General features: G+C 39.6%; 2 protein-coding genes across 12 annotated transcripts in view; one reads left to right on the forward strand and one right to left on the reverse strand.

Annotated features, from left to right (window-relative positions):
* Positions 1-462: 462 nt before the first annotated feature.
* On the reverse strand, positions 463-5,679 carry LOC125283287 (uncharacterized). Of its 10 annotated transcripts, XR_007191017.2 has the most exons (4): positions 4,559-5,636; positions 3,884-3,906; positions 2,804-2,966; positions 463-537 (listed from the first exon to the last, which is right to left on the reverse strand). XR_007191017.2 is itself a non-coding variant. In XM_057318004.1 (3 exons), exons 1-2 carry the CDS (start codon positions 5,651-5,653, stop codon positions 2,835-2,837), a joined length of 525 nt encoding a protein of 174 aa, XP_057173987.1. In that variant the 5' UTR covers positions 5,654-5,679; the 3' UTR covers positions 463-537; positions 2,804-2,834. The 10 variants fall into 10 exon arrangements, 4 of the variants coding, with proteins under 4 accessions (XP_057173987.1, XP_057173986.1, XP_048079689.2 ...); XR_007191016.2 differs by lacking the exon at positions 3,884-3,906 and having other exon boundaries at positions 4,667-5,636; XR_008961238.1 differs by lacking the exon at positions 3,884-3,906 and having other exon boundaries at positions 2,804-2,978; positions 4,667-5,636.
* The window catches only part of CLTC (clathrin heavy chain), a 59,684-nt gene continuing 51,645 nt past the window's right edge, over positions 5,594-13,632 (forward strand). For both annotated transcript variants that reach the window (XM_026517470.4, XM_026517471.4), the window contains exon 1: positions 5,594-5,693. In XM_026517470.4, the coding sequence (XP_026373255.1) occupies positions 5,652-5,693 (42 nt within the window). In that variant the 5' untranslated portion in view covers positions 5,594-5,651. The remainder of the gene's footprint in view (positions 5,694-13,632) is intronic.

Here is a 13,632-nt window from a genome sequence, read left to right on the forward strand (position 1 = left end):
TATAATAGCTTAAGAAGTAGGATAAATAGATTTTAAGCTGAGTTTTTAAGGCAGAGTAGGACTTGGACTAAATTAAGAAAGGAGACAGAGTTTGTGTGATTGAGAGAGGAACCAGAGTTAAACATGGAAAGAATATTAGTGTCACCTCGAGAGGAGCTTTTTTGAAGTATTTTTCAGTTTCCAGTCTGTAACTTTGGCTAACATTAAGTAGGTCAAATGAATAATTTGAGTGCCACTCATTCTTGCAGACAGAAAAATTTGAAAGTTGGCTTGGACTCAGGTTATCCTTTTACAGCATATACCACTTAGAGACTGCCATTGTGTGCCAGTCTGCTACTCTATTTAGTTACCTTTCAAGAAATGGAATTTTTAAGCGCTCCTCAATAATGAGTATAATCTCATCTCTACATCTGATTTGATGGTTTAGCTAGATAGCCCAAAAATACAGAGACGGTAAAGGGCTGTCCTTATCAGGTTAGTTTTTATTTTTACCCTAAAGGGAACTTTTCATGCATCTTGGTGGTAAGAGTGCTGGCTCTGAAAAAAAAAAAAAGAAACTTAAATCAATAAATGAGGTAGGCTTATATGAATGCTACATATTTTTCTTTACTGGAATGTTATAGAACGTATGGTTGTGTAATTGTATACTGTACAACATTAAACTCACAGTTATTTGGAATGAAAGCAACCAGAAAAGGAAATAACCAGGTTTTTGGTTCGTTTTACATCATCCACTTTCATCGGTCATGACATGTTAAGCTAAGTCATTTTTTAAAAAGTAATTTGTAGGGGCACCTGGGTGGCTCAGTCATTAAGTGTCTGCCTTTGGCTCAGGGCCTGATCCCAGGGTTCTGGGATGGAGCCCCGCATTGGGCTCCCTGCTCTGCTGGGAGCCTGCTTCTTCCTCTCCCACTCCCCCTGCTTGTGTTCCCTCTCTCGCTGGCTGTCTCTCTCTCTGTTGAATAAATAAATAAAATCTTAAAAAAAAAAAAAAAAAGGAATTTGTAGTGTGTCCTAAATTTGGTACATATTCAGATCAGGCTGCATATGTAGATGTACTTAAAAAACTTCACAGTGATGAACCTGAGGACTTTAAAATTCAGAATTGCTTTCCCAATATAAAAAACCGTTTAATGAAAAGATTTTAACATTGAGTATTTAATTTTTCATTGTATGTACTGTAAGGTATTTATTGACCAAGTAAATTCGATTATACTTCCTTGAAACTTTATTATTGAGTTAACCAAAACTTTTGTTTACCAGATCTCAGTTTTTAACCATTCTGTTCTGAGAGTTTACTACTATAAGAAGGCTGCATATGTGCATTGCTACTAGAACTATCCCTGGAGTGTGACAGAATTTTAAGATTGCTGAGAAAACATGTTTGTGCGTCATGCCTTGCTTTGGAGACAGTAATAACACTAGGAGATGAATAGAGAGAGTTCTACATATTTAGAAAGGAAGGAAAAAAATAGCCCACAGCAATCATTCCAACATCCTGATCTTCTTCAACCCTTCATTGTATAGAACTTCTCAAGCTTCTAGTGACTTTAATTTTTGAATATGAAGGGGTTATGGTGACATGCATCTGACTCCCTATTGATCAGCAGGGTTATAACTCTTCTGAGTTTATCTGTCCATAATGCTCTGTGTATCACTATATTTGAACCAACTTTTCTAAGATGACTTTTTAAGGTAATGTTATGAGCCACTTTATTCCTCTGCTGGAATCTGATTTAACCTTTAGACAACATGGGAGGGGCCTATATAATATGACTAGATTCCAGATTGTATTCCCACAGGGCTGTCTTGGGGATTCACTTGGAACATGCTCAGTCCTGACACAGAATAAAGACTCGTTATAGATCTTATTTGCTGTCCATGATACATTATAAAACTTGCCTGTATAAATTAGATTTAGGACAAGCCTGAGTAAGTGAATGATACTAAGTATAAATTCAGGTCCATCTCATACCAAAAAGGCCATGAAAAATTTTTTCTGGCTTTGTGTTTCTTTTCAGGTGAGCTTTGCCTATAATCTGTCCTTGTACAGGGCCAACATAAAGTGGGCACTGTGGGTTGACTGATACTTGAGTCGGTGCTTTTGCTATGCTGCTCTTTATCCAAGCCTGTGGGATTCACATCTGTGGCCCTAGGGGGCTGAGATCTTTCAAAGCTGCTGTTTAAATGGCAAAACCACTTATCTTACTGGGTAAGGCTAAAGTATATCCCTCTTGGTTTCATTAAAATCTGATTTTTAAATAATTGGTACAGTGGGTTAGGCTTAAAGTTCTGCTTTAAAATTAATCATCTCTTAATGTTTGAGAAATGTCTTTACTTTGTGGCTTTTGTAGCTAAATCCTGCTGTTTTCAAAAGGTCAAGTTAAAAGGCAGGGGCCTTAATTTGGGGGCTGCTTGACAATAAACAACTATAGAGGAATCTGATGAATGTTCTTCTGAGGTGTCATTCTCACTGACATATATATATTTTATATAAAACATATTGTTATATTTTACATTATATAATTTCCTGGCATACAATATAAAGTTACGGGTACAGTAAAGGTTTTTTGTATAGGTTTTGAGAAACTGACACTCCTCAAAATAGCGTATGAGCAGTGCAGTTTTTGCTAATGGTGCTTGCTGTGACTCAGAGTGAGGAACTACTACAGAATATTCTGATAAAAATAGCTTCAAATTGGAAGAATTTGACCACTTTTATTAATATGGCTACTTACTAAAATATTTTCTGAAACTAAAAGCTGGGATGATAATACATTAATAGCAGTAGAGATAGGGGCACCTGGGTGGCTCAGTCGGTTAAGCATCTGCCTTTAGCTCCGGTCATGATCCTGGGGGTCCTGGGATTGAGCTCCACGCTGGCTTCTCTTAGCAGGGATCCTGCTTCTTCCTCTTCCTCTGCGGCTCCCCATGCTTGTTCTCCCTCGAGCTCTCTGCCAAATAATCTTTAAAAAAAACTGCAGTAGATGTATTAGAAGACATTGTCATAGTTAGAAAAAAACCCTAAAACCCAGCATTTGTTTTCTGATTTATAAGGTTATTTATCTTCTCTAACTTAAGGTAGCACCTGAAAACAAAGTCATTTGATTACTGCTCAGGTAACTGGAAACAGTGACTCAGCCTTCAGGACATCTAAACGAAGGATAACCTTTCCTGCCTTTTCACCATTGCAGGAACAGCTTACTACCGTGAAAAGCTCTCTTCATTACCTCAGCCAAAATTATTGATCTTTAAGATGCACAGGTTTGGGTTTTAATGTTTATCCTCTGGATCATTTTTCCTCTTGAAAAATTTTAGATTTATTGATTTGAAAGATACAGTGTTCAAAATGAACTAGTAAGTTGTAATCTATTTTTCTTCTAAATGACTTCTGAAAACAATACATTACATTTCTATGTGTGATGACACAGCACTCATTAACAGAACCTCAGTGCACTTTTAGTTAGATATTCCACACACTCAAATATCCAAGCTAAAATCAATTGCTTTGGGAATTCTAAATGTACTTAAAATTATAGGTCTGTATGAAAATGCAAGACAGTTATTAACAAATTAAATATTGGTGGCCCATTCATGATATAGCTCTTGCATCCCAGATTCTGAGATCAGACATGTAACCCGATTAAGCTACTGCTTTTACTATAATAAAACAATAACTCCTTTAGATTTTTAATTTAGAATTTGTCTGCTTCCAAAAAGGATTGAAAGAGCTACTATTAAACTGGAATTAGAAATGTTATTTCAAATGTTGCAGAATACAGAACATCTTCAAGCATCTGGCTTAATAAGACAAAACACAATTTTGCCTACCATAAATATTCACTCTTATTCTTTGCATAACAGCCTCTGTCTCCTCTCTTACCTGCCAAAGATTCTTCTCTCATCCTAAGTATGTGAGATATATTTTGGGGAAAACATTAAAAGCAATTTAAATGATTAAGCAAACTTCTCTAAGCAAAACTGCTTAACACACAAAATTACTGTATATAATAGGGTTTTATGCTGAACTGAAAAGGGCACTAAAAAGAATTACTGTGTACTTGTTTTTCCTTATGATCTTTCTGGAAAAATAGCCACATTTCTTATAAAGATGAAAGGCACAAAACTAAATTCTTAAAACTTTTAATGCATTTGTGCTATTAATGAAATATTACAGCTTATACCTTAGCAATAAAGTACTGGGAAGGTTACTAATCGATAATAAATATTGTAGTTATCTTAATGTTGTTGGAAAACAAGATGCTCCAGCTTTTAAGCACTTACATTCCCAATACTGCTAATTCACTGGCAATGTTAAGGTGGTCCCACTGAACTACACCGCTAATAGATAATCCGTTTTTCCAAGAATGTATATAGCCACACCTTAGAAGAACCTCAAGGGTTTCAAGCCTCCCCGTTAAACTCATTATCGAAACCTTTAAGACTCCGTATTTGATGTGGCTAAAAAAATCCTCCTGCCACAGTTTTGGTCCAATTCTGTAGCACAGATACAATACTCAAAGTCTCTGTCTATACTAGCTAGACCCACATCACATACATTTCCGCCAAAATGTCCGTAGAAATAAGAAAAGCTATCACAAGGCCAGCTGAGACACTTCATAAATGGCCTTCACTGTCCTTTGAGCCAATTATTTAGGTAACATACAAAGAAATTGCTAGTTCTAGTTAAAATCCAAGCGTCAGCTTCTCCAAGCGTCAGAAGGGTGTGCATAAGGGAAGGGAGGATCTTAAACCTCATTTCATTCCCCCTCCCTGAGACGCAAGAAACCACCCACGGTATGAAAGTAGGCGGGGGAGGAGTGCTGCAGCCGGCTGCCAAGAAAGCGCTCTGCAAGGAGGCCGTTTCCCTGAGTCACGGAGAGGGCGGGAGGCTGGGCCCATCTGCCCACGCCACGTCCTCTTCGTAAGGGACTCAGTTTAAATAGGCAGGGCCCAAAGGGAAAGGGAATAGCACCGCCATTCCTCAAGGCGGCCCAACAGCCACCACATTCCCAGGAGACTCTGCATGTCCCGAGAACTCGCTCCGCATTCTGCCAGCAATGAGGCGACCCTTCCCGACCAGCATCACGTGCACCCGGAAGTACGTGGGTGGGACCTAAGCGCCCACGGAAATGACGTCGGTCACCGCTAGTCGCATGATGTGGCAAAATGCAAAAAAAAGGAGCGGGGGGAGGAAAAGCAGGAGTCTGGGGAAAGTGATGAGTCCAAAAAAGTAGTCCCTTCGAGTCCTCTAATTTACCCTCGTGGCGCAGCAGTAAGCGATGCCCTCGGCGCACTGCGCCCCGAATTCCTGCGCCCCACTGCACCGCCGCACTCCGTGGAGGGGTACATAAGGCGGAGGGGGTGAGGTGACTTGGGCGGAGTTCTGTCGTCGGGATCCCTCCGCAGGGCTCAGCCGTTTCCGGAGTCTGCGCTGCGCCCGGTTCCGCCATTGCGGCTCTCCCGGACCCTGGAGCCTCCGCCCCCGACCCGAGCTCTTTCGTCTGCCTGCCAGTTTCCTGCGTCCCCGGAGAGTATCTTGCTGAGCCCAGCCTCCCCCCTCCCCCTTCTCCTCCTCTCCCTTGGAGAGCCCGGGCAGCCGCTGCCCCGCAGCCCCAGTGACAGGAGGAGACCATACACCCGACAGCGCCATGGCCCAGATTCTGCCAATTCGTTTTCAGGAGCATCTCCAGGTGCGGCCGGGCCCGGGCCAGTGAGGGCTGTGGAGAGGGTGGTAGGAAAGAAGAAGGTGGAGTCTGGGCCCAAGTAGAAAGAGTAGGATCGGAGGGGGATGGGTATTGGTGCTTGGGGTAGATGGAGGATGGGGGCGCTATCTTGGAAAGCTTAAGAGTTAATGATGTGGGGCTTGGATAGAAAGGACGAGAGTCGGGGTGCAAAGGGCAGCGAGACCAGGCCTGGGTTCGAGGGCCTCTATTTTCACTTCCTGGGTGGTAGGAACTGCGCATTCTAACTCCCTCCCCTTTCGCCGTTTTATTCAGTTCATTCATTTGGGTAGATTGGGCGGGGGGGGGGGTGCAATTCTCCCGCGTTTCTTCCAAACCAAGGATTTTCATCCCCTAGGCCAGTGCAGATTTGTCACCTCCCATTGCTCCTCTTCCCTTTCCCCCATCGTGTCTGCACCCAGCAGTTGTGGGGCGGGTGGGCTGGGGAGGAGCAACCTTTTTTCTTCCTCCCTCTGCGGCTCTCAACTGGGAAAGGCACCTTCCCCTGGGGGTGGGGGGAACGGCGGCGACTTGTCTCTTGCCATCCCCGAGGCAGTAGGAACAGGTCACTGAAGGAACAGAAGGAGAACAGAATGGGGGAGCATATTTCTCAGGGCGGTGTCAGTCTCAGAGTGCCTGGGGTCAAGGTCCCTAGAGGTACTCGTCTTTTTTTTTTCCTTTCTTTTCCTTATTTCTCTGGGGATGGTGCGGCTTTTATCCCCTCTTTCATTTTAGGAGGTAGTAAAGTTATCCAGAGGTTATCTTGGGGTCTGCTGGAGTGTAGCAGGTAGACATGGGCTGCCTCTCTTAGGATTGCATGGAATTGAATTGAGCCCTGGAGATAGAGCACACCTGCCCTGAGATATGCAAAGTTATTTGGTCAGTAATTGGCTTCCTTTTAGTAGGTTCTAGAGTTCTTTCCCATGGTGCATTTTCCTGTAGGCAGCATACTGTCTTATCTGGCAGTGTGCCCGTGGCGGGCCGAGGCAGATGATCATCGGAGGGCTTGACTGAATTAAGCCTCTTCTGAGCTTCTGATTTTCATAGTTCACCAAGCCTGGTTTTACTTTGGCTGCAGTAATTTATTCATCTTAATTTGCTTTCTTCCTAAATACTTCCTTAAAGAGGCCTTCCTCAGCTCAAATCTTCTGAAGGCCTAAATTCATAATGATAAAAGATGCTGCAGTTTGACATGGCATTAATATTAGTAACCTACTGGACACTTTACCATTGAAGGCTGTTTTATTTACTTTCTCCAGTTGATAACATAAAGGATTCTTATTAATAAAAAGGTTGAATATGAATATTTAGGCCATCAGTAACGTAACCTCATGTTTCTTTACAGGTATTATCATCTTTGCATGAGCAAGAAATTTTTTTCCTTTAAGTCTTGAAATGTAATGAATAATAAATCTAAAAAATAAGTAAAACACTTTCTTCGGTCATCTGTGTTTTTCAGATAACTCATCTGAAGTAATAGAACACTTAAAAAAGGTTAAAAAAATCTTAAGTGACAGTGGACATAAAAGTTACTGTTCTTACTCAATTAAAGTTTTAATTGCTGTGGTTATTTCTGTTAGAGTGAGGTGTAAATGAATGTAGAGGTTTAGGAAAATAATATTTTTGAGTGTGAGGGGAAAGCACAGGCTCATCTCAGAGTGTTTCTGAAATATCTTTCTGCAGACAAATGTTTGCAAATTATAAACAGAAGCATGTACAGTTGCTAGTTACAAGGCAGAAGTATCTCCAATTAGTAAACCTTCTTTCTTGACTAGTGGTGGTTTGGGCAGTAGCTTTTCATTTCTATTATAGAGGAGACAAGAATTAAGAATTATTAAATATTCCCAAAGACTGGAATCCAGCCTTGTCACTAATTGAAGACAGATTTAATATGGGTATGATTTCTGAGTTTCTGCAAATACTCAAGTGAAACCATTTCCTTCTGAAATAATTTGAGGATTTGAGTATAAAGCAGCTTTGCAAATGTATTTGAAGAATTCAGTCATTTTTTGGTAGTAATATGCCATGCCTGAAGTTAAGGTTGCTAGTGTGATTGTATACTCCAGCTGATAATGATTAATTGTGCAAAGAGCCCCAATCACTAACCTCTTCCAGAATATCTCCTAACTTCTCATTTTTATCCCTTTTTAAAAAATTAATAAGGATTATTTTAATTGGTATCTCAGGTCTTTATCTGAGTTCTGCCAGTTTGCTAAGTAGCAGAAAACTTTCTGAAACACTTAGGATAAAAATTGGGAACAAGAATTGAGGAACTTGAGTGTAGAGTTAGCTTTTGTGAAAGTTTCTAAAGGTGAACTGTAAATTTGTTTTTAACTGTTCTGACCAACTGAAGTATCTGTCATCAAGGCTTGGAACTACATCAAATGAATGTTAATATTTTAAGTTATAAGTTTTTTTTTTTTTTTTTAAAGGGTGATAGTCAACAGATGAGTGCCTGTTTGAGCAAGAGATTACTAGAGTTGCAGATTCTAAAAAAAAAATTCCTAGACTACACATAAAATGTTGCTTGCAGTTCTCAATTCTTGGCACATTAAGTTTCTTTATGCCAATTGACACATTCTACTGTATTCCCAGGTTCTTGGGTTCTCCCCACCCTTTTCTTTTTCCTTTGATCCATAAATGCAGGCATGGAATGTGTTGTGAGTTGAATGGTAGGGGTTCTTGCTATGGCTATTTTAATTTGCACAGTGAAAGCAGTGCTCAGTATTACTGTGATATGCTACATGCATAACTGTACTGCCTGGAGAGGCAGGCATACTGCCTGGAATTCTGCTACAGTCTAACGTGGGAATGGCTTCCAAGTTGAAGATGTATCATATTTTTCAGAATTTTCCTAATGGTCAGTTTACTCAGCTTAAAGGGGTGTGGCTAATTCTAGTGAATGTGCTTTCACTCTGTTTAGGAAATAAGACCCGGAACTCTGTGTGTGTGTGTGTGTGTGTGTGTGTGTGTGTAGAATCACTGTCATTTTCATTTTACTGTGTAGTGCAATACATGATTTTAGAAACCATAACCTATAATATTTGAATTACATTTAACAATATGTTTTTCCTGTCACTGTGACTGATGTGTTTTTTCCTTTTGAGAGTTCCTGTCCAATAGAACTTTCTTCTGGGGCGCCTGAGTGGCTCAGTTGGTTAAGCATCTCATTCTTGATTTTGGCTTAGGTCATGATCTCAGGGTCGTGAGATAGAGCTCCACTTGGGCTCCACACATGGCGTGGATCCTGCTTAAGATTCTTCCTTTAAAAAAAAAAACTTTCTTCCATGAGGAATATTTATACTAATTACATAGGGATAGTGAAATGTGGCTTGTGTGACTGAGGAACTAAGTTTTTACTTTTATTTCTTTTTTATTAATTTAAATGTAAATGGCCACATGAGGCTATTATCTATGACACTGGACTGCAGGATTAGGGGCCATACTGATGGACTTTGTAAGAGTGAAGGTTTTATCTGATCATCCATATTTACTAACTAAAATTAAAACGTTATTTGAAAGTCTTAGTTGAAAAAAATGTGTTAGTTGAATATTGCTGTCTCTTTTGGGACATGGTGGTGGTGAACAGTGACTAGTGAATGGAGGGAACAGCGGACTTCTTGTGAGAGCCTGTTTTTCCCTGTGACTGTGGCTTGGTGTTTTCAGGTCTTAATCCCCCAGACATTGTTATTAAATAGTTAAAGAAAGTGAGACTCCACCCAAGGGGACACTGTCAGAATAGGATTTGATCCTGGGTCTTCAGACACAAAATATTTCAAGGAAATAGAATGGCTTTGAGAGAAGTTTTACAGTATCTTACTGTGCTTTTTCAAAAACTGTTGGATTTTGCTCTGAGAATGTTCTAATTTGACCCAGAATGTTATAATTTCAACATGTAAGGAGTATACAATTTTCAAATGAGGTATTTTACATTCCTTTTTTAGGGTACTGATTTTTTCAAAATCTGATGTGTATTTTACACAGCACATCTCAATTCAGAACCTATTTTCATTGAAAATTTTTTATCTTTGTTTAGCTTTCATAATATTTACAGTTGAAAAAGCAGATTTGCGTATCTAAGTTATTCCAAACATAAGTTTTCCATACTTGAATCCATTATCAGTTACTATTTAGTTTTCATTATTTTAAATTTTAAAATCAGTCACAGTAACCATATTTCAAGTGCTCAGTATCACCTGTGGCTTGTGAAATGTCGTTCCACTATTGAAGAACACAAGGTTAAGACTCTTTTTCTCAGTAAAATAGGACTAGTGCCTCACAAAGTTACTGTAAAGGTCTGAGATCACGTATGTGGAAGTACTTGGTGTAGCACTTTAGGAACATTAATTGTTAGCTATGTATAGTACATTTTATTCATGTATCTCACAACCAGTGACAGAGTATTTTATTTGCAGACCTAGGTTTTTATGGTTTATAAATATTTGAGATTTGAGGACTTAATCATCAGCTGTGTTGGATTAGGGACGAAGTTGTGAACAATACGGACTATAAATTGATAAGTTGGCAAAGGCTGTCCGCACAATTGCAACCATGGATGTTATTCAATGTTCGATTCTGTGCATGACTTAATACAGATATTCATATGATATAAAACTGATCCCGCTCTGACTGTCCAAAAGAAAGAAAGCTTTTCTTTTTCTTTTTTTTTTTTTAAAGATTTTATTTGACACAGCACAAGCAGGAGGAGCAGTAGAGCGAGAGGGAGAAGCGGGTTCCCTGCTGAGCAAGGAGCCTGATATGGGCCTCGATCCCAGGATCCTGGGATCATGATCCAAGCCGAAGGCAGGCACTTAACCGACTGAGCCACGCAGTCGCCCCGAGAAAGAAATCTTTAAGTTACTTTTTTTTATTATATCCCATGAGCACTCGCTGTCTGCCGTTGGTGCATTTTTAATTAATGTTCTTTGGTCAGATATATTTGAGAAACTTGATTATATCTGATCAAATACCCACCTGGAATGCCAGTCAGACCTTTGCTAGTGTTATATATGTCCTTCTATAAGATGGTAGTGTTAAAGTGAATGTTCTCACTTAGGTGGGAAATGAGTCATAACTAATATTTCACTCCTTTATATTAGAATGAGGTTATGTCTCTATTTACATACACGCCATGCTAAAGCTCCTTCACAAATCAACTTGTAAACCATAGCAAAGTTTATAGCTCTAGATGTTTTTTCCCCCTTGGCCAATGCTCTTAACCTGAAGGGATGGCAGGAGGGTTGGATCTGAATGCATTATACAAAACCCATCTGTCAGATTTGGATTTTGTCTTCTTTTTTTTGTGTTATGAGAGATATAATTTATTTTGTCCTTATTTAGAGGGGATAACTATTCATCAAATCTCAATTGTCCTGACATCTATAATATCAAAATTAATTCACCATTTTAGCTTTTTTGAGTACCTACTGTGGGTCAAGAACACTGCTAAATATTTTCTGTTCATGATCTCATATAATTATCAAAAAAATCCTGTCAGGTAGGTAGGGTTAGCCTTATTTTGCACCTGAGGAAACTGAAGTTTTAGAGTCACATAGCTAGTGAGTGGGTGGTCAGACTTTAATACTTGGTCTTTTCTCAGTGTGGCACATTGCCTCATTTGGTGAATGATCTGTATAATTTGAACTGCAAAATATAGCAAAGTTTGTTTGCATCTGTGTTGTGATGGTCTTTGTACACATTCTACCAGTGATTTCTTTTTAGGTCGATAGTTTTTAAGATTTTATTTATTTGAGAGAGCATGAGCGGGGGTGGGGGGCGTGGGGGTAGTGGCAGGCAGAGGGAAAGGGAGAAGCAGATTCCCCGCTGAGCAGGGAGCCAGACACAGGGCTTGATCCCAGGACCCTGAGATCATGACCTCAGCCGAAGGCAGATGCTTAACCAACTGAGCCACCCAGGCACCTCTCAGTAGTTCTTATATTATGAGAAAAGTAGGGGCCAGTGAACCAACATTTGATTTTCTATACTTCAGATGGTTAGATGATGTTTTTAAAGGGCTTTATTCAAGTTCCCACTAGAAAATTGTGCAGAATGATTGGGATCAGGTTAACTTGTAATGAGAATTATCTTTATCCCTCTCATAAAGCTGAACTTCTCAAATGTGTCTATGGATTTTTTCTAAATGACAGGAAAGTGAATGTGTTCCAGTCTGAAGCCACTTAAGAAAGCAGGAAACTTCTTTCTATTTTACTGTGTTTTTCATGTTTTTGTGTTTATACTAATATAAAGCTTGAATAGAATTCTAGGAAAATGGTGGTGCTTGAGGTGGGGTAGAAGGAAAGTGGGAGTTGAACATGTTTGTTCAGTGTGAATAGTATAACCATGGAGGGGAAAAATGGTTACAAACTTGTAGGGTTGTGCTTTGGAGGCAGAACTACCAGTAATATTAGTACTTCCTGTTCTGAATCATTGGGTAAATAAGGACTTTTCTTTAAGTTCTGAAGTAAAGCTGATTTTAAAGCTTATTTCTGAAAGAATAGGGATTGAGTGCATTGAAACCATTTTGCCGCAGTAAAAAATTTAAATTCTGCTGTGTGCTATTGTAGAAAATGTCTCAGATGTTTAATCTGAACTCTATTTTTATCTTTTTTCAACTTCCTCATTTATTAAGTTAAAATAATACTTTTTGGCAATTGTGAAGTGACTGTGGTGTGTGTGTTTATATTAAGACTTAGCTTATAGAGACATTTAAATATTAGTTCTTAGCCCTGTGCTAGAGGGAAGTCTCCCTTTATCCAGTAGAGTAGAACATACATGCTAAGCTAAAGGAAAAAACTACCATCTACCCAGTTATTGAAGCCAAGATCTTGGACTTACACCAGATTCTTTCCTTTTATTGTCTACATCCAGTTCATTTCTGGAGTAGGAGAGGGAAGAACTCTTAATAGTGATGCACACTGGGATCCTAGAGATTGCAATTTCTGATGACTTTGTTCTGAATCTGTATCTATATAGGTAATTTTGTTTTAAACAACACAAATTTATTATCTTAACATTTTGGAGGACAGAGGCTGAAATGAATTACACAGGAGAAAACAAGGTTTTGGCAGGGTTATATTCTTCCTGGAGGCTCTGGAGCAGAATCCGTTTGATGACTCCCATCTACTGACTGTGAGAATCAGAGTAGATGAAAATGGGAATTAGGTTGAGAGTTGCCTACATCTGTTTTGTTTCTTTTCTTTTCTTTTCTTTCCTTTTTCTTTTTAAGATTTTATTTATTTGACAGAGAGAGAGTGAGCACAAGTGGGGGCAGCGACAGGCAGAGGCAGAGAGAGAAGCAGGCTCCCTGCAGAGCAAGGAAACTGATGCGGGACTCAGTCCCAGGACCCTGGGATCATGACCTGAGCTGAACACAGAAGCTTAACCGACTGAGCCACCCAGGCACCCCATCTTCATCTGTTTCTGAATAGCTGAGAAAGAGAACTTAGAAAGCACCATTGTGGACCCAGTGAGGCCAAAGACTATCCATGTATGCTCAGTTTAGCAAACAGCTGACTTTGGATCACTCTCCTTATTTGAGGATAAATAAGTAGAAAAAAAAAAACCCATAGGGAGAACATGGTTTACAAAATTCATGTCTTTCGCCACTCTGCAATACTGTATATTCTTCCCTTTGAATCTTGCAAATCTAAGGTAGTTTTCTCTTTTACCATAAAATATTCTTCAAGAAAGAGTTTCCTTTATATATATATATTCTTTTAAATGGGTTTCTCGGTTTTTTTTTTAAAGATTTTATTTATTTATTAGAGAACAAGCAGGGGAGGGTCAGAGGGAGAGGGACAAGCAGATTCCCTGCTGAGTGGGAAGCCTGATTCAGGACTCTGTCCCAGGACCCTGAGATCATGACCTAAGCCGAAAGCATACACTTAACTGGCTGAGCCACCCAGGCACC

The sequence above is a fragment of the Ursus arctos genome, unplaced genomic scaffold (genome assembly GCF_023065955.2).
Source record: "Ursus arctos isolate Adak ecotype North America unplaced genomic scaffold, UrsArc2.0 scaffold_24, whole genome shotgun sequence".
Classification (NCBI taxonomy): domain Eukaryota; kingdom Metazoa; phylum Chordata; class Mammalia; order Carnivora; family Ursidae; genus Ursus; species Ursus arctos.

What these genes read in the sequence shown, in the direction of transcription:
- LOC125283287 (XM_048223725.2), bottom strand. Translation starts at nt 5,636, where the DNA reads ATGGTCTCCTCCTGTCACTGGGGCTGCGGGGCAGCGGCTGCCCGGGCT. An exon ending in CCCCCGCCTACTTTCATACC is followed by an intron (nt 2,979 to 4,796) that starts GTGGGTGGTTTC and finishes CATCTACTGCAG; the next exon opens with TTTTTTTTAAAGATTATTTG.